Here is a 20063-nt window from a genome sequence, read left to right on the forward strand (position 1 = left end):
ACTGTAATTTTGTTAAAATATTTTTCATGTTAATATTATATTTATGACATAGAAAATATTTTGTCCTTTGTTATGAAATTTAAGGTGAAATCCCTAATGAAATTTAAAATTGCAAATGATAGAGGATATTTATGTAATGCTGATATTTAAAATATCAGAACTTCAACATGGTCTATCAAGTGAAATGTCAATGGAGGAAATGCAGTACAGTACTATCAGCACATAACTCTATCTTACGCAGTTTCATTGCTTCTAGTATACACCAAACGTATGTTGACTCTAAACCATGTGTACTGCAGTCACACTCTTTGCCAGATGAACAATCAGTTCATATAAATATACTATTCATTTAGCACTACCCATAATGAGATTGCATCTAAATAACATTCTCGATAACAATGGTCAGAGGTGTACCGTAAAGAAATAACCACTTTGATACATACCCTTGGATATATATATTTATCATTACTAGTGACCATATCCGTGACACTGTTGTAAGTGTCAGACAACAAATCTGAGGCAGCTAAAAATCTCAGCAAGACTAGTAGAAGGTGTTACAGTCTAGTCACTGATATTTTACAGTTTAAACAGCTAAAATGAAAAATGGTTATTGTTTAAAGCTTAATGTTTCTAACTTAAGGTGCTGTTCTTGAATTTGAATAAATCATTTAACAAGATAAATCATAAGCATTAGCTAAACTTTGCAAGTAACTTTCTCAGAATATCAAAACTCATGTACAAATCAAACCCATGATTTTTAGATAAAAGCTTAGCATTGTCACCTGAGCATTACAGGTCAAGTATCTATAAAAGAAAATGTCCCTCACAAAAAATAAATTTATCCTGAAGTGGGAATGTCTAACTGTATATCAATGCACTTACAGCTGGACAGTGCATTATGCAAGTGATTCTCCAACTAAATACTGCTGTTGTGTTATCAACTGCAGTATTTACAGATTATCAAAAATTCTGTGTATATGTACAGTGTGTGTGTATGATCATATATATATACATAGGCATATATACATATGAGATATATATATGGTTAAATATATATTACATATATACTTTTATACATATGTATATACATAGTATAATACACCAATATATATATAATTCAAGCATATCCTGAGCCTTATATTACCAGAAAAATGAGCAATTAGTCTTAAAGGGCAAAATTTCATAAGAGAAATAGCAAGCATGGTCAAAGTGTCTTTTGTCTCCCCAGAAAAAGACACTTGACAAAGCTAAGACACAAACACAGCCACATAATTTAAGACTTACCGCTTGTTTTGATGGAAGATCAGAATCTTTTAAAATCTCTTTGAAAAAGTATCACAAATTTTCTACACACTGTAGCACAACATAATGGCTTTGTAATTATCTGCCTGTTTTGTTAAAAATTCCTTAGGTCAAATTCAGAATTTTTTAAGGAACTCAAGATATGCATATCAACCAAGCGTTCTTGAAGGTCATAAGAAATCTTATGTACACAGGCTAACAACTATTTATCATAGTGTGGACTTTGAAGTATAGGTACAATGAACAGATACTTAACTCTTAATTAAGAGTCTGCTGAAGAGTTGTACCTAAAGTTCATATTACCCAACACAAGGCAGTTTGTGATTAGATCTCTTGTTAACTGGCTTCTACTGGAGTTGATATTTAACAAGTTTAAAGAAAAATGCTTCCACATAATTCACTTCAAGACTGTTTCAAACTCATACTAATACATCCTATTTATCTATATTTAATACTGAATACCAATCACAAAATGATTATTCACCATATAGGTAAAACATCTATATTTTTCTATATTCTTTATCATTTTGTCTAGATATTTCTACTACGGTATGTAATACTGTGAAACTATACTTCACTCAGTACATGCAGTAGATTGTCACATGAATCAAGTAGAAAGGCTTTTAGTGATATGATAATAAAATGTAAACAAGAGACATGAAATACTGTATCAATAATAAGCCAGTGTTACCAGAGATCCTGGAAAGATCTAAAACAAAAGACTACTGAAGTATAATTTGACATAGTGCAGTGTCTTCTTCCACCTTTCCCATAATGGCAGGTCTCAGTAGTTCCATCACTCATAATAATACAGGATATGGAAATCTTCGAAGTCATACAAGACTTACTGGATGCTGAAATTACGCAAATACATAACAAGTGGTCGTAATATGCTATTTTTGGTAAAGCTGATTATTGCTTCAATATGTTTTTTCTTGATATAAAAATTTAACTCAACAGCAGAATAATGAAACTTACAACAGAATCACTCAACTTATTATAGTATCTTAACACAATGAAAAGTCCAGCACGAATTGCATTGTGTTTACTGGCTTACAGCTATACAGTGTATTTGTAATTCCACTTTTTTCTGTACAAATCTGCACAAGGATCAACTTCCATTAACTAGAATGACAAGTGTTTCTTCACTGGTTAAAGACTCAGTAAGGAACTATGTATATCTATTTAATTATATATTTATATATATTTATAGATCTAGGATATAAGGACACAATATAAAATAGACTGTACATTATTTTCTAGAAAGACCTGAAAAAAATTTCAACATTCTTTCCATTGTTAATAATTAACAAGAACTAGAGCATCTAGGACTAGGTTGCAGCTTTGCAGAATGATTAGGATATAAAAATAGTTGAAATTCACAAAAAGGTATAATGTCAATACACATATATACATAGGCCTATACTATACTATTTTACTGTACTATAGAGATTTTATGCATTGCTGGTATCCAGTTGTATCATACAAAATCCACATATAATTGTGGGTATAAGCTATAGATACCAGGATGCATGGAATGATTAGAAAATGAAACAATAAATACGTCCTGCCACAGAGTGGAATGTACAAAAGAAATATGAAGGTTACACACATACACACACACACGCGCACACAGGAGTTGGTGGGTCTGTATATTATCCAAGCCACAAGTGGACCATAGTAACAACTTTGGAAGGCGGAGGAGGTTAGGGGCATAAAAGTATCAAAGTCAACACAGGTCAATGTAATTCATTCTTGTTCTGCAGAAAAGGAGGTCAGTAGACCATATTTTCAGTTATGATCCCTCCTACCCCTTGACCTTACCATCACAAGTAGCAGCACAAACAAGGCTGTACGATTTCTAATGTAAAGGTTCAAAACAAACAATGTCTTGTAACATATCACCCATGATAAAAGTTATGTTTAACCACATAACTTAATTTAACATTTCCATCACCATCAGCAAACTGCATTTTCTTGGCCTGAATTAAAACTCTTTCTTTCCTCTTCAGTATGACCTCAAGCTGACATCACAATGGATAAGGCTATGAAAGGTGCCATAAAATTACAATCACATCGTCGAGGCAGCAATGGAGTAGTGTTTGTCCTTAAAAGCATGTCTTTGGCTCCACTCATACATCGCTGTAAAAGAAAATTGTTTGAAACTACTGAATCCATGGTATGTATAATTTCCTACCTCCATCAGAATGCTCTCTGCTCTTGGCTATTAGTAGTTGTATGGCTGTCTTTAAAACTTCAACCCAGTTCATAATTACCCATTAGGAAGCAGTATATTGTAGTTCATATAATGATGATAAATAGTTTAAAGAGTACTTACGAAGCCTCAACAGATGCATCATTCAACAAAATCTCTCTCATTCTCATATTATCAGACTTTGAAGAGGCACCTTCACTGGTTGATGAGGACAAATTCAAAGAGGAAGAAGAGGCAGCACCCTCGGTGACAGTTATCTGAACAGATGAAATCCCTGGATCTGTTTCCGAGACATCAATCTTTACCAGATTCTCACAACCTTCACTTGGCTGCAAAAAGAAAATGCTCTTGTAAACTGATTTCTCTGCACTACACAATCGTTTAGAAGACTCATCCTTAAGATTAATAGGTAAGAATAAATTGGTTTTGAAAGTATCATTTACTTTGCGTGCAGGTTATTCTAATGTAAACACTAAATGGCCCACTCAAGTTCATACTATGAATAAATGAAAGAAGCAGTTATAAATAAAATAACTGTATGTACTTCATGTTCAATACTGTTAGCCAGATTTAACATTATCTAGAAAATGTCTTAGGTTTTTGCAAAACTGAAAGGAAATTGTTTTATTTCATGAGGAAATTTTAAGTAAAACAGATTTTGAAATACACAGAATCTCTACAATTTCTTCGTCAATGAACCAAATTTATTAAAATCACCAGTTGAAGAATCTGAATCTAAATGTGAAAAATCAGTGCAAGTTACCCCTGGGCTTAATTGCAGTCTACTCAGAACACTGCACATAAGTATTTTCACCTTGGAAAATTACTAAACTGATCTGGTTTTCATTCTTCAAACAGTAACAATATTTAACTTTTTGTACAAAAGATTGCTACATTACTAACAAATGAGTGAAGGCCGTTTAAGGTCTACAGCTTTTCTGTTTGAATAATAATAATGTTCACAATCAGTGTAATCAAATAAAGTTTTTAAGTAAAAAAATCAGTACTAAAGAAAGGAACCAATAAACCTATGAAAATGAGAAACTGGCATTTCAAGCAAATGTAAATATTCTATGCAAAAAGAAAAATATAGCAAATGCTGAAATTAGTTGGAAACTTTCAAAAGCATGGCAGGAGTACAAACGGGCTAATTCTAGAAGGTTCATGCCAACATGCACGCAAAACTTGAAACAGAAAATTCTGAATCATGATGTTAATTTATAAAAAATAAAATTACTACTAAATAATAATGTTGATTTATAAAAATAAAATTACAGTAATCTTTCTAAGTAACACAAGTATTTTGTACTAAAGTATACTTGGAAAAGTGTCTTATTATCAAGATTCTTATGTTTTAGCAGATACTGTATATTTGTGAACAGCCTAATTTTTAACTAAAAAATTTTGTACCTGTACACTGTATGTACTTTATGAAAAAATAGAAACTAAACATTAAAGTTCTATTATCACTCACCCCGACACACACACACTGATGAGGATGAAAACACCCATATAGAGAACATAAAAATGTTAACGTCATGCCTTTCAAATTTCAAACAAATAATTTGTAAAAATGCCACTGAAAAGAATTATGGACTGCCATGGCTCTGACCTTTGCTCAAATAAGCCAAATTTCAATAATGTTCATATACAGATACAAACCTTGCTCAAATAAGCCAAATTTCAATAATGTTCATATACAGATACAAACCTTGTCTTCATATGGATACCCTTGTGGACAAATGAAACCAGTTGTAACTTGGAATCAAGTTTCAAAATTGGCTGTCTACCTTATAAGGCCTGTTTGTATTGCCTGCGGACACAGTGTCCATAGTGTTATTGCTCTGACTGGTGCTGTATGAAGTCATCTTACTCCTGCCTCATCATGGGTGTTTAAGGCTGTGTTGGGCTTTTCAGCCCTTTGTGTCTGTGGTGTTTGTGTTGGGAATGATAGTGCCTGAAATTAGATTCTGCATCTCCTTGTAAGAATGATCAAAGCAGATGTTCTGGACATGATATTGTGTTCAGTGTCCAGTGACTGTGTTTAGTTTGTCTATTATGAGTGTTTGTCTAGGTCTCTTCCCAGTGGTGGTGATGTGGTGCCAGACAGAGGAAGGCTAGGAGAGTGTCTTCAGTTTCTTCTAAGGGTAATAACCACACTTATCCCATCTTATTGTTTCCATACTGGTTCCACCCTCTATCTGTCCACCAGTATGTAATAGATTCATACATCTCCCTTCACAGCACTGAAGGAAAGAGAATGTTCAGGAGGACCAACCCAAGAGTTCTCCATCTCGGTCTCTGTTCCTGCTACTCCAAACTGGTGTCCATAGCCCTGACTTAAAGCACTGAAATAAATGAACTGTAGATCTTGTGGCCTGAGCCATGACCTTGTCAAAATCCATGGGAGCAAGTGAGTTGTCTGAACTTATGGCCTAAGTTAGGCTTTCCTTATTTACTTTTGTAGAACATCTGACATGGTCAAGCCCTTGACCCTTACAATAGCATATCAAAGATCAGATTGCATAGGTGTCTGCTTCATCTTGGGGAAACTGACTGAAAATAGCTCTGCTATACCCTTCACTGTTTCATTGGCTTCTATTCAGAGCCCCTTAGGAATTTCTGCTTTGCAAGGTGACACTAAAGTAGTTGAATGGTGGTCACTTATGTACAAGAAAGCTTTACCTCCCCATCCTCTTTCTCCTCTGTGGACCATAGAAAGGCAGTGGCTCATAAGACTCTTTCCACAAGAAGACTAAGAAGTCTTCCCATAGCTGACTTTTCCTTTGTTAGGCAAGACATTCACGCCAGTAACCATTCAAGGGGGCTGGCATATGTTGGCGAGAGACATATCATCATGGTTCATCTGTGAATGCATCGCCTACAGTGTGTGACTGGTTATTCACAATCACTTGTGTTTTCTTCTCTATAGGAGAAAACTGACTTTGACACTACCCATGCTCATTCTTCTTTGGAGGGGCAATGAGTCGAGATTGCACTTCTTGGGACCATGGTTAATGTTAACACTTTGGGGTTGTTATGCCAGGCCAAAGATATCCTGATAACCAATCTATAGGCTGTTGGGTGGATGGTTGCAATTCAGGGTAACATGACCTCGTTCTACTTGGCACAGTCAAGTGGGTAGCCTGTTGCTTTTCCAGCCTAACAGCCACCTGATTATGCACCACCTTGTGCATTGCTTGGTACCAGACTGGTTTGCTCAGTGCCTTGTACTACACCAAGTGCTTCTGAGACCGTGTTAACATGGGAAATATAATGTGCACTCATAATTATTGTGCCTAGCTAGTTCTGCTTGTTCAGCCTGGCACAAAGGTAAGGGAGACAACAATTTTTGGTCACATTTTTTTAATTGAGATTGTGAATTATCACTCTGGTCTAGACTAGATATACATATATCATAATCACCATGAGTAAAAACTGGATAAAGATACACTTTTCCCACCACTTCAGAAGAGATGCCAATCCTTTCCTGCTATGGATTCAAATGATTCAAGACAATCAATGGCCAGTAGAACCTGTTTGAACAAGACTTGACAGACATTTTTGTGAGGTTATCAAACTAATCTGAGAGGAGAATAGGCTTGGTGCTGCATCTAGAGCAGCTTGCTCACTGTCAGTTTCATCCATGGAGCCAGCACCAGAAATGAGACTGTCAGTTTCATCCATGGAGCCAGCACTAGAAATGAACCTGTTTACTCTGGTCCCATCAAGAGGAAGGAGTGGTGAATGATGTAAACAAATTAATCTGTGGAACAAAGAACTCCTTGCTTCCAGTAGGTCTGCCAAGTTACTGCCCCCTTCACTGATTAAAATGAAGTAGCACTATCTCCCAAGCTGTTAAAAAAGGAAGGAAGTATGTACTATCTCCCAGAAGAAGCAGAGACCTGCCCCTTACTGGTAGACCCATTGGTCTGTTGGCTGATGAACAACCTTGCATTGAAAGAACTCCTGGTGGAGAGGGCTTCCCTTTCTACATCAGAGATAGTTGTGATAAGAGTCTGTAGGTATGATGTAAATCTTAACAGCTGAATATGGATACAAGCTTTTCTGTCTCTGGAGTGACTTTGGAAGAAGAGGAAAAGTTTTGGGGGTCTATTACTTTCCTCTCACGCCAACCATGAACCTGTGAGCCAACCTAGTCTTAAAGAGGCATGATTCCTTTTACAGTATCTCCATTCATATTATCTTTCTTCCATCTTGTTATCCAGTCTCCTAACTATTTCATAATGTAACTGAGGTGTTCCTCCTGTTACACCTTTCAAACCTACCTCTCAATATCCTTTCCAGCACTGAATGACCTCATAGGTCCCAGTGCTCTGCCCTTGGCCAAAACTCAAATTATATATTCCATTCCATTCCATTCTCTAGATATGAAGTATGAATGAATACTTCTGGGTGCCCAAGCATCCAGACTTGAGGAAGTAAAGTGTTCCAGTTTGCCAACTGCCACTAAAGTAATCATGAGAGTTACTCTTATTATCAGTTTAGGCTCACATGTCAGGGATCCACTTTTGCAAGAGAGGGATTTTCTTGTAACTTTTGTCACAGCATAGGGATCTTGATAAACTTGGAGATGTCCATATGATCTCCAGACAGTAGGTCAAGTATCAATGTTTGCAGATCACTGCTGGTATGGCAAGCCCCTAACCTGTCCACACTCCTTGCCAAGCTCTGAGGTATAATTCCTGGCCTATTGGGAACAACCAGCCTGGTGCTGGCAATCTTTCTAGAGCACCTGTCATCTCTGGAAGAACTAATAACATACAGTTGCCTAGACATGGCGGCTAAAACAGCTGATCCCCTGATACTCAAGAGTCCCTTGGATGGAGGAGTTAAGGGAAACCTTGCAAGCTGTTTGGAACACAGGCACCTCCTAAGAGGAGTGCCTCTAAACACCACCCCACCAGAAATAGACTTCTTGGAAAAGAGAGAGAGAGAGAGAGAGAGAGAGAGAGAGAGAGAGAGAGAGAGAGAGAGAGAGAGAGAGAGAGAGTAGTTACACTTGAATGATTCATTTGTCTCAGGTGTGTGGAACCAGGGTTCTCACCTGCACATCAACATCCTTGAGATGGGGGTTCGCTATTTGAAATGCAAGAGGAGTTGGCGAGGCACTCAGTAGTGTGCTTATTAGCAATAACACCACCATGTTTGTCATGTATGCAAGACATGACAAGAATATGTGGTGTTGGGGAAGGAGTGATCCCTGCACTTGGACATACGGAGATTTTGGTGATATACCTGTTTACCAAATGATTAAACAGAAATATTGCAGTGTTATGTTTGCCAGTACTGGACCCCTGGGTAGTAATGGAGGGTGCTCGCCTGCACCTTTGGGACAATATTTACATATAGTAAACATCCTTCCTCTATTCTGAGTGATCCAAAGAGTAATTAACTTTTGCTGGTCACTCACAAGCTCAGGATGACCTTTGGGGCCCCATGGCTGCATGCCAAATGGTACCTTTAACCAACTGCCACTACTGGTGGAGAAAAAAAGGGATTTTGACATAGGAAAAATGTATTTCTGGGCGAGGAAGCCGTGTCGCTCCGTGAAATAAGTCCGTTTAGCGTTATTTCTAGTAAAATATTGCTATAATACCAGAGAACTGCTAAATTGGACATGTCAGAACTCTCTGACTCGCTCACCTATAAAAAAAGGTGTCGGTATAAACCCTTATGGCCTACACTGCTAAAACAACTATGTACACATGCTCTGTCAGGCACGCTAGCTTCATAAATGGAGACTAGCCAGCTCCTACAAAAGCTAGGTTATTCTTGGAGAGTTACAAAAGAGATGTGAGATTCAGTCAAGAAGTCTACGGCAGATATCTATCAAGCAAATGTGTCATCTTTGCTGGTTGGCATTGTACAAGTAGTAAGTCTTGTCAGTTTCTCTATTCAGTAGATGGCAGAGTTCCTTGTCTGACTATAGTGAGATGTCGTGTTAGTCCTATAAGGTCTCCCTTGGCCATTGTCTGAGCCTCTGATGAGACCTTTAGACAGACATATGACATTGAAGACTGACTTTTAAACTTATGGTATAAAATTGTGCGCACAAGTGGTTACCCATAGTCCCACAAGAGGGAGACCGCCAAATTTTGAAACCGAGTTCTCAAACTTCAACCAGTTCCAAATGCACCAATAGAATATCCTTATAAAGACTTGGTTTATAAATCTAAGAAAAATGCAAATGTCCCTTAAGATTTGCCATTTTTCTCTACAAAATATTTTGAAAATTTTTTAGTGCAGACTCGTGCTTGTCAACAATTGCACTTACATGGAAAGCATAACGAGAACTGCTGTAACCTCGACTTCTGACCTAGAATCAAACAAATATTCCCTTGCTCATCTAAGTCTTGACCATGAATTAACAGTGCAGAATTTATCTTGAATGTGACTATGATGCAGGTTTTAAGAGCATCAAATTATCATTCCTATTTCAAGTGATTAACAATCAATAGCAAAAGAGTAACATAAGTAGATTTAAAACATTTGAATTAGCCATTATCTATATTTTATACATAATCATTAGGCAACTGAAAAATAACATCCACTTGTGAGTAATGTGAACTACTCAATGATTAATAAACTATAATAAACAAGGACCACTGACCACATACACTACTTCCCAAATCTAAGGACAACACTTAAGTACAGATTAACAGTAGTATTTTCTCTTTTTACAACAAATGTGAAACTAAATACATACAGTAAAACTGATATTATTTGGCTAATATTCATCCCAGTACACCATCTTGCAAAAACAATCCCTCTCATGAACTTACCTCAGCAGCATTGTTTGGCTGAGTTATGTACTGTGAGCATACACCAAGGGTAATGTCAGAGTCATGGCAGATATATGTTGTTGAAATATGAGGTGATATCTTCAAACTGGTACAATCACTCACTGTCAAATCAACTACAGTACTTTCACCATCTGCAAAAGTATTTTTCATTACTCTTACTACTAAACTTGTACTTTTTATATTCAGTATTTGAAGAATGTACCACATTTTAAAACTACATATTTACAGCAAAATGAAAGAATAAAAGTAACAGACTACTTCACCTTCGAGTTCATTATCATCTATATTTTCTAAAGTTTCAACTTCAGAACCCATAGATCGATGAAGTGATGAGGTTGAAGAGACTCCTGATGAGCTATGCATAGACTCGCAGGAAATGCTCTTCACAGCATGCTTGTGACGACCTAGTTTTCCTTGATCATTACCTAGGTCCCGTGAGGGAGGGGGACCTTGGCCATAATTCCAGGAGAGACGCTTATGAATTGTTGCATCTTTTGTGTCTTGTTTCTGAAAATATAAAAATAATGAAATACATAATGGTTTTTAATTACAAATGATATCCGTAGAACTCTGTAAAATATTACGCACTTTTTAAATAATTTCACATACTCTGAACCAACTTACAAACCTTAATGTCATCAATAGCACCAGCTGTATGGTATCGACGGTTGTCCATTCTATCAGTGCGTGATATTCTTCGCGGACCACCACTTCTTGAAGAGTCATCTTGATCTGCTTGGTCTACTTCTTGAGGTGACCCAACCATGGAAGTGACATGCCTAGTTTTTATTAGAGGTGGGTTTCGAGACTGAGGTACTGGAGCTGATCTTCTTAGAGTGCGAGGTGAAGGAGGAGGATAAGAGACCCCACGGTTACATGCAGACAAAGCTTTTGGGTTATTGCTCAGATTATTAGGTACACGAAGGGAGTTGGCAGATTCGACAGTAAGATTTGGGAGGGACTGACCAGTAGAATAAGGAGGTACTACACTAAGTGTGTTAGGTGTTTTTGGAAATGCTGGGCGACGATCTGGCCGTGGGGATGCAGATGTATAAGCCCCACTTTCCAGTGATTTGGATCTTTGGATTTCACCCTCAGTGGGAGCAATGGAATCGTCACTGGATGCACTAGATGCCCTGATTTCTGACATATCAAAACTAGGAGGATGGTGTGTGGATGCGGGAGAATGTTCATTTAGGTCAATGGAACCTGAGTGTGAATGTGCAAGGCTTGATACCCTGGAGGCTCTAGAGGAACCTGGGCGAGGAGATCGAGGAGCCAAATGACCCACACAAGTAATGTCTTCATATATCATTACGTCACGGGCCTGTTGAGCTTCCTTGTACTGCTCCTTTGCACGCTTTAGGGCATCATGCCAACTCCTAAAAAGAGAATACTGTATTTAGTTTTGCAGCCAAATACCTTCAAGAGAAATTCAACACATATATTGGACCTCTGAAATCCTTTGACTTTACAAAATTCAAGAATTTTTGCATGATGATTTTAGCTACATTCAAAAGAAGTTAGGTCTCCCTGTTATTCTAAAATTTAAAGGTTACTGTGTTATTGGTAACTGATATTGAGAGAATATTATGATACTGAAGGCTTGGTCATTCATAGGTTAGTATTGGTAATTATCAAGTTGATATCAGAGCCCGTGTTCAGTAGACTATTAAAAATGCACTTGGTTTGCTAAATGAAAAAATGCCTTCATTTAAATATGTCAACGTAAGGAATTTTACAATTTTGTAACTGTATTCAAAACTGAAGTAATTCATGTTACCTTTCAATGATACCGAAACCAAGTCTAAAAATAACTTAAAACACTTCATAAACTACCTGTGGGTTTTTTGGTCAGGACACTGAAGCGTAAATGCCGCCACGGCTACATTCCACTCATTAATGGAGACAAGGCCAATGGAATTTGTATCCTTGAGATCTACAATAATCAGACGCTCTACATGATATGGTGGTCGAATAATCTGTTGGAAAGCAATTATACATTAAATCTAGTCGTAAGGGCCTGCGATGGTTTTGTCATAAAATACAAAACCACATTATATGTACATATAGTACCAGTATTTTATGCACACGGTCACCAAATTTTGGGTCTCAAATTTATATCAATAATAAAATTCTGTACAATACATAGAACACATGCATACACACCCATACCCTCACATTCACATCTTCACAAACATCAAAGCTTTTCCCCTACCTTGACCTTCTCTGCCTTACGCTGAGTCACTTTGGTAATGAGCAATAGATCTGTAAAGAGGAAAACGTGCACATCCATCTTGGAAGAATGAGGGTCCCTTAGTCTAAGGTCACCGTGGTGAAGGATGTGGCGTGGAAGATGTTCGGGGCATCCAGGCATAGGCTGAGTTAGGCTTAGGTCGGAATAATTCTTGACTACTTTCTCTAACTCGTCATCACGAGCCTCCTGATTGAAAAGAAGTGTGTGATCATCATTTAACAATGTTATAAAAAGTTACTTGTAATCAAAAAATAATTTGTATAATCTGTAAATTGCCAGAACCAACCGGTTCCCGTTATTAAAATGAACATTACATGTTCTAGCAATTACTTGCTGATAACCGACAGTACTTGAAGAGGTGTTCAATGAATAAATTCTGTTCTGCAAAACATTACTTTCACTACTCTAACAATGGATCATCCCTTCAGTTATGAACAAGAAAGGTGAGAGTCAGCTTGAAATCTTCTGAACCATGTAATTGTGATGCCTGATAATGTCATTTGCAAATAAATTTTCTCAACGATGGAGAGGAAAAAAAAGCTAATGCATTTTTTCTAAATAGTAAGTATCACTGAGCAAGGTAAGTGATTGACAAGGAGATACTAAAAGGAAGTAAATATTAATGAGACTGGTACGATATTTTAATAGAGTGAATCTCAATGAGGATTACTACTGTATATGGCACAAATGGAATTTCTGTATGAAAAACAATGCAGCTTCCTTACCACTGCTTCGTATGCCTCTATTCTTTTGGCAATGTCGCGTAATCTTTCCTGTTCGTGTTTATGCCTCAGAGCAGAATTCACATTAGATACGAAGTTCTCGACATGCGTTATCTGCGAAAGAAATGAAGTGTTCAGATTAATGTTCTCACGATTATAAAGAATAACACCATAATTTTATGATAGTAGATTAGTGCAATAAAAATTAAAGCTATATTGTAATATTGACCGCGAGGTGAGCATGCGACTTGAGAGTAAACGTGTTTTGTGAAAACCATCATATAACTTAAATAAATTAAAAAGTAAAATTACTTTTTGGAAAAAAGACACAAGAGTCCAAAGCATTGGACTTAAAATAATAAAATTAATTTTTAAAGTATTAGGCTTAAAACAGCGGAATTAAAAAAAAAAAGAAAGTTAAAAGTGCCAAATTATATACTGAGAAGGTATTCATTAAAAGTGAACGAGTTTGGTCTTTAGCTTAATAGTATAATTAATTTATAAAAAATACTAGATTCCAAAAAGTAAAACTGATTTGTAGTACTATATGTGAGTTGACTTTTAGATCCACAAAAAAAAAGTCCACTTTCCTCTTCATATAAAATGACAGTAGTTTCTACCCCTCTCCTGAAAACAAAACAGCAATCGGCCGGGCACTGAAGAACCTGGTGGTGCCAGTGCCAAGTTATCAGATCAAACACTACCAAATCATTTCCAATCAAATCCAACTGCAAAACCACCAATGAAAAAAGTGGATAGTAATTTTCTACTGGTTATACGGTTCAGTTTAAAATACCAACGTGTAAATTATTTCCATTCAAAACCTGTCTAAAACATAATTTACATTAGTTTTTTTTTAAAGTCAAAACACACACAGTCATGCTGTTAATAACAGGAAGTCTGGGGTGACATCAATAAATCCAATTTTTTTTGGAAAGTAATAAATCACCTGAAGAAAATATAAAATGTTATTTTCAGACTACGGATAAATTTAACTATTCCAACCACCTGGACTGGTACGTGGAAACATGTACACAACTTATTAACTTTACATTAAGGGCATTAAACTCACACTCCAGTAATATTATACCACTAACATTTACCTCGTACCAATCCAGGATTAATAGAGTACAGGGTTAGACCGCTTCTGACCGAAATAGGACAATCTCGCGCATGACGCCACGTTGCTGATCTGACTGAGGTTCAGGTAAAAAATGTCATCAGTCAGTATTTGACCCCACCAAAGTGAAGAACAAGGAAACTACCTTCCAGTACCTGGAGAATAACGGGGACCCCTCTCACACAAGGTCGTGAAAGAGATAGGTAATGGGTGTGGGCAAATAATTCCCATAGTGACCCTTAATTTTTTTTGTTTTCTTGGTTTTCTTTTATGGCCACCTACCAATGACGTCACAAATATGCGCAGTAACGATGGGACGGTCTAACCCTGTACTCTATTAATCCTGGTACCAATCCAAGTGGCGCTACAAGAGTTACACTCGAACACATAGAAGAATAAACGGGTAAATATATCAATCGCGTATTTCTCACGGCCTGTTGATATCATTCTTTAAAAACACGTGAACATTCAACACTTCTTCAATAATATTACTACCTTTCGGAGTCAACAGACAAGCACTAGAAGAATTACACTCGAATAAGTAATAGCTTTATCCACTCGGGTAAATATTTCTCTCTCTCTCTCTCTCTCTCTCTCTCTCTCTCTCTCTCTCTCTCTCTCTCTCTCTCTCTCTCTCTCATGGATGTTGACTCAAATGGTTTTGAAACTCGTGAACATTTAACACCAAATAAATTTGGAAAATAAGAACATACTCCCGTCTAGTTTTTTTTCTTAACAGGAGCAGAAATTAATCTTACTTTGATAATGAAATAGGAATGCAGATCAGTAACAGAAAAGTCCTAATACTGACAACAGTTTCACTCCTCAAACGAGATTTCTTGAAGAGAAACACGACCAATGACCTAATACCATTAGACGCTTCTTCCAGAGACAGCAAGGGAAAAGAATTTCTCTTTCACACAGAGGGAATAATATGACCTGTCTTTTCCACAACATGCCTGAAGGATTTCGGGAAATTCATTCATTACATGGAATGGTCCTGGTTTTGTGCTGAACTCTTTCTAACAGAACCTGAAAAGTTACAACTTCCAGCAACGGGCAGTTCTATTTTTCAGTATTTACGTGTGCCATCAGATAATTTCTGTTTAGTGTCAATTTCTCCTTTTCACAGAAAACCATGGGTTTTAAGAGTACAAAAATAACTAATCAACTTGTGAGAATTAACAAATCACATGAGTAGCTTACTTTTTCTACTGTCATTCTGTCTATGACGTTAGTATTTAATTTTTAGATCAAAACATTAATTTTCATCTTACTCTCTGAATTAACCCCGAAGCTCTAATTAACAATCAGAATACTATCCCGTACTTACATGCGCCGTTAGATCATTACTAACGGCGTTCTTTGACGTTGTGCAGTAAAATATTCCCATAGGGAGCGTTAACCTCTATCAATCTGGTTTCTTCTTGACCAAGGATGAATCCCCAGCTTTAACCCCTCGGAAATTCCTCACAGGAGGAGAACTTCACTTGAAATAAGTCAAAGCAAAAGCAATCAAGATGAAATAGTTATTGCTAAAGAACGGCTGCTTTTCCTATTACGTGGCACCGGTCTGGATGAAGCAAACAAAAGAGAAAGGGTACAAATAGAATTTAATTTAAATAATAATAAGGCGTATTCCAGAAGGAAGAGGAGAAAATAAAAAAAGAAGAGGAGGAAGGGAGACCTGGGATAAACGAGGGGGAAGAAGAAAATTCACAAAAGAAAATGTTCTGACAAAAGCGATTTTTTTTATGGCTGGAAGGCAGCGGCCTCTCGTAGGAAGGAACGTCCCCATAGAAAAAAAAATGTGACACTAGGCACCTTTTAAAAAAAATATATTTCTATTGTTCTCAAATGCTTTGTAAAGACAATAGGATAGACTAAGCCTTTAGGAATGAACGCCCATCTGGGTATGCATGCCCGGTATATGAGCTTTGTAATCACGGTGATAAGCAGGCGACCGAGTCATAATGAATAAAAGGAGAACAATGTTGCAAAAAAAAATGGAGTTGGAGAGCTAGAAGGGAAGATGGCACAAGGAGTTTGAATGCCAAAGGAAGCAATGCAGCTGGGACTGAAGACAAACTGTAGGCAATATTTATTTGTGGGTGTGCGTGTATGTGTCACAACAACAGATAACGCACAGTGAAATAAAAGTATGGCAATCTAAACTAACAATGAAAATAGCTGTTCGACTCCATTATAATGAGCCCAATTTATCTAATCCTCCAAAAATTTTAACTTAAGATTTAATATAAACTCTAATGGATATAAAGTTGCATTCATCCATATGATTTGCATTCGTAACTCTCAAAGTATATATATATATATATATATATATATATATATATATATATATATATATAATATATAATATATATATATATATATATATATATATATATATATATATATATATATATATATATATATATATATACATATTGAGATGCTATATATTCATTTGCTTGAATTTGTAAAGTTCATAGTGTATTTAGGTTTGGTTTGTTTCTGTAACTCGCCGTTTTTTCTCTGAAAATAAATAAATAAATGCAAATGCATATATCCCGCGGCTTACACCTGAACTCACCGTTATTTTCTTTCTGTGGAAAAAAAATGCAGATACTCATTCATGCTGGATTTGCATCCGTAACTCACCATATCCTGAAGAATGATTTTATGGTCTTCCGAATTTGTCTTTTTATGGATCGCCTTCAGGAGGAGGGAATATTTGGTCAGTCTCTGCATAGGCTGCACGAGAATGTCCACTAATCTAAGTCTATTGCATTCCTTCTGTGTTTCACACACTGAAAAATATACCAAAAAAAAAAAAAAAATCGTTATCATCGGGTGTAAGGCACTTGCAAAGAAATATATCAATACATACAAAAAAAATTACCAATTTTCTCTACTACATATATATATATATATATATATATATATATATATATATATATATATATATATATATATATATATAGTTACGATAGCAATACAAACAACGAGTATCCAATTGCCTTTATCATTCAATAAGTTCAAACAATTAGTGATCCAATTCATGTCCATTCAAATACGACATACCCCGATCGTTTCACAATGAAAGGACCAACCCATAAAAATGGCTTAATATTCTCTGAACAATGTGAACACGGGGGAGGCTAACTGTCGCACGGAACTCACCGCCAAATACATTTTGAAATATTCGTTGTCATGGTCCTTCTCCTTGCAATAGAGCTGGCAGTGACTCTGGTCTAGACAGTAACGGGTGTACGGATGAAACAACTCGTCGAACTAGAAACAAAAGAACAGGAATAAAATAGGTGAATAAAGGCACAGAATAAATATCGTTCTTGGTGAGAAATTGAATAACTATATTAAAAGACAACATGAAAAAAACTATTGCACGTACAATAACAAAATTTGAGAGCACTTAACCCCATATATGAATTCAAAGTCTGTTTGTAAAATAGTAAAATTTATGCATATATACACATTATGCATTTGAGAACAGAAAGACAAACCAATTTTTGTGTCAAAATGATCGAGCGATATTCAGTTTTTTTTTTCTTGCCACCATTCATTCTCAAGAATATATTTTTTTTAGTATCTTATAGAAAAACACCCAAAAACCTAAGGCAAAAACACTTAACCAGCATCCCCAGTACCTTGTAGAAGCCATCTGAGAGGAGCGACGGGTCCAGAGGCTGCCTGCTCGACCGCGCCACCTCCAGCATCCTACAGATGTGTTCCCTCCAGAAGGTGAGGTTGGCGTTGTAGATCTCCTGGATGTTGCTGAACAGCTTGTCGGTGTCGATCTCGCACAACAGGGATTCGTTTTGTAGGTTGCATAAGCACGACAAAAACAGCTGCGGAAGGGAAAGGTGGAATGTTCCCTTCTTTTATTCCGTAAAAGTTAGGGTGGGATGGTTAGCATAATGATCTTCCGTAGCCCAGGTCCGAAGAAAACAGGGAGACGGGAAGAAAACAAGGAAAAGGCAAGTGTGGTGGTTGAAGGCGAAGGAAGCCACAGACCTGCCTCCTTAAGGAAGGAAGAATTGAGGTCGGTCAACAGCAGCAGCATCGGCAGAGTAAGGAAATATGGATAACGTTTACAGTTACTTTTTCTATGACGACTAAGGCGAATATTTTGAAAATATGTCTGCATAAACTATTAAATAAATCCTGATAAAGGACAAACCTTGGAGATAATTTCGTTACTTATCTAACCACACATCAATGAAAATTCAAATGAAATGCTCATGTACCATGAAGAATGTAAGTACCACAGTAACTGAGAACTACAGAATACAAACGTAAAAAAACGCACAGGTAAAACTTGAGGAAATAAAAACTATCCCAGTCCCGTGGGTGTCTGAGAAAGCTTATTCATACAGCACTAAAAACACTGTGAAAAGTAGTAGGGTACTTTTCCTAATCTTCTACTCCGCATACAGTACTGAATGTGGATTAGATTCAGTTCGGCGTAATTCTGCCCTGATGCGATTAACGAGTTGAAAAGCATTTTCAAGACTTTTTCGCAATGCCAAATTAAAAGAAAAAGCTGCTAATGAAAATGACACCACCGGATAATGTAAATAATACAGTATGTATACGCATACACGATCATGTGTTCACAAAGTGTTTTAAATTATACATAAACACTTGTGCACATATGTACGTATGATACAGAATAACATTTGCAAGGAAGGAATGCAACATATTTGTAGCGACAAATCTAAAATTTCTGGGAGAATAAAACTATGTCCTTGACCTGACAAGTTTTAAGCTCAAGACACGATTTTAGCCCGACTACAGTTGCTCAACAGAGTTGCATGACCGTTTCTTCCTGTTTTAGAATGGCTACTTGCGAGAGAGAGAGAGAGAGAGAGAGAGAGAGAGAGAGAGTCTGTAGATTGGACAATATGTTTCATAGACTGCTTTCCAATGTATACATCTGTGCGAACAAATACGTTTATGCTGAATACAGGAGTAATAAAGACAAAAGGGTTTTAAAAATGTATCCCAAGAGAACGGGTGTGTATGAGCGTGGGGTAGCAATAGGCTTACTTTCGGACTATTTATAACTAATACCTTTTAGAAATTTCGCACAGCGTGTTCTGAGAGAGAGAGAGAGAGAGAGAGGAGAGAGAGGAGAGAGAGAGAGAGAGAGAGAAACTAATCTGGCCAACACCGCATCATTTGAATTTCCGGCCGGGGGAAATCCATCAGGGCCTGCGTCCACTACAAAGGAATGATTACGGAAAGAAGGGGAGGAGGAGGAGGAAGGGAATGAAATTTTCCCGAATTCTGAATTCGATTTTATTGCGAATGCCGGACACACTTTCCAATTTGGCGATACTGTTTTGAAAAACGTATATTTCGAGGACAGAACACGGCGGCGGTTACCACTTCACGGCAAACACTGAAATTGCAGCGGACAAAAAACCTAAAACTAAATCCTTAGGGGGTTAAGTAAAACCAAGCGCCCAAATACTTGCTGTTTTGACGCGTTTACTTTATTGAGTCGCGTCAGTACCCCGTATTTCTACCATTCATTTATTTGTTATCCTCAGGCGTACGGTTTGCAAAAACAACATAAATGATTTTGATTCGAGCT

At 36.8% G+C, this 20063-nt stretch overlaps 1 protein-coding gene and 1 long non-coding RNA gene across 3 annotated transcripts in view; one reads left to right on the forward strand and one right to left on the reverse strand.

Moving 5' to 3' along the window:
* Positions 1-4974, forward strand: part of LOC135198513 (uncharacterized) — a 37479-nt gene extending 32505 nt beyond the window's left edge. For both annotated transcript variants that reach the window (XR_010310815.1, XR_010310816.1), the window contains exons 2-3: positions 3315-3481; positions 3696-4974. This is a non-coding gene — a long non-coding RNA (uncharacterized LOC135198513). The remainder of the gene's footprint in view (positions 1-3314; positions 3482-3695) is intronic.
* LOC135198510 (uncharacterized) overlaps positions 3637-20063 on the reverse strand; it is a 55018-nt gene continuing 38591 nt past the window's right edge. The window contains exons 4-13 of the mRNA XM_064226152.1: positions 18112-18312; positions 17623-17737; positions 17105-17253; positions 13327-13437; positions 12563-12787; positions 12184-12326; positions 10973-11726; positions 10608-10851; positions 10324-10475; positions 3637-3846 (exon numbers count right to left, since the gene is read on the reverse strand). Of these exons, the coding sequence (XP_064082222.1) occupies positions 3637-3846; positions 10324-10475; positions 10608-10851; positions 10973-11726; positions 12184-12326; positions 12563-12787; positions 13327-13437; positions 17105-17253; positions 17623-17737; positions 18112-18312 (2304 nt within the window). The remainder of the gene's footprint in view (positions 3847-10323; positions 10476-10607; positions 10852-10972; positions 11727-12183; positions 12327-12562; positions 12788-13326; positions 13438-17104; positions 17254-17622; positions 17738-18111; positions 18313-20063) is intronic.

This window comes from Macrobrachium nipponense, chromosome 23 (assembly GCF_015104395.2).
Source record: "Macrobrachium nipponense isolate FS-2020 chromosome 23, ASM1510439v2, whole genome shotgun sequence".
In the NCBI taxonomy this organism is placed as follows: Eukaryota; Metazoa; Arthropoda; class Malacostraca; order Decapoda; family Palaemonidae; genus Macrobrachium; species Macrobrachium nipponense.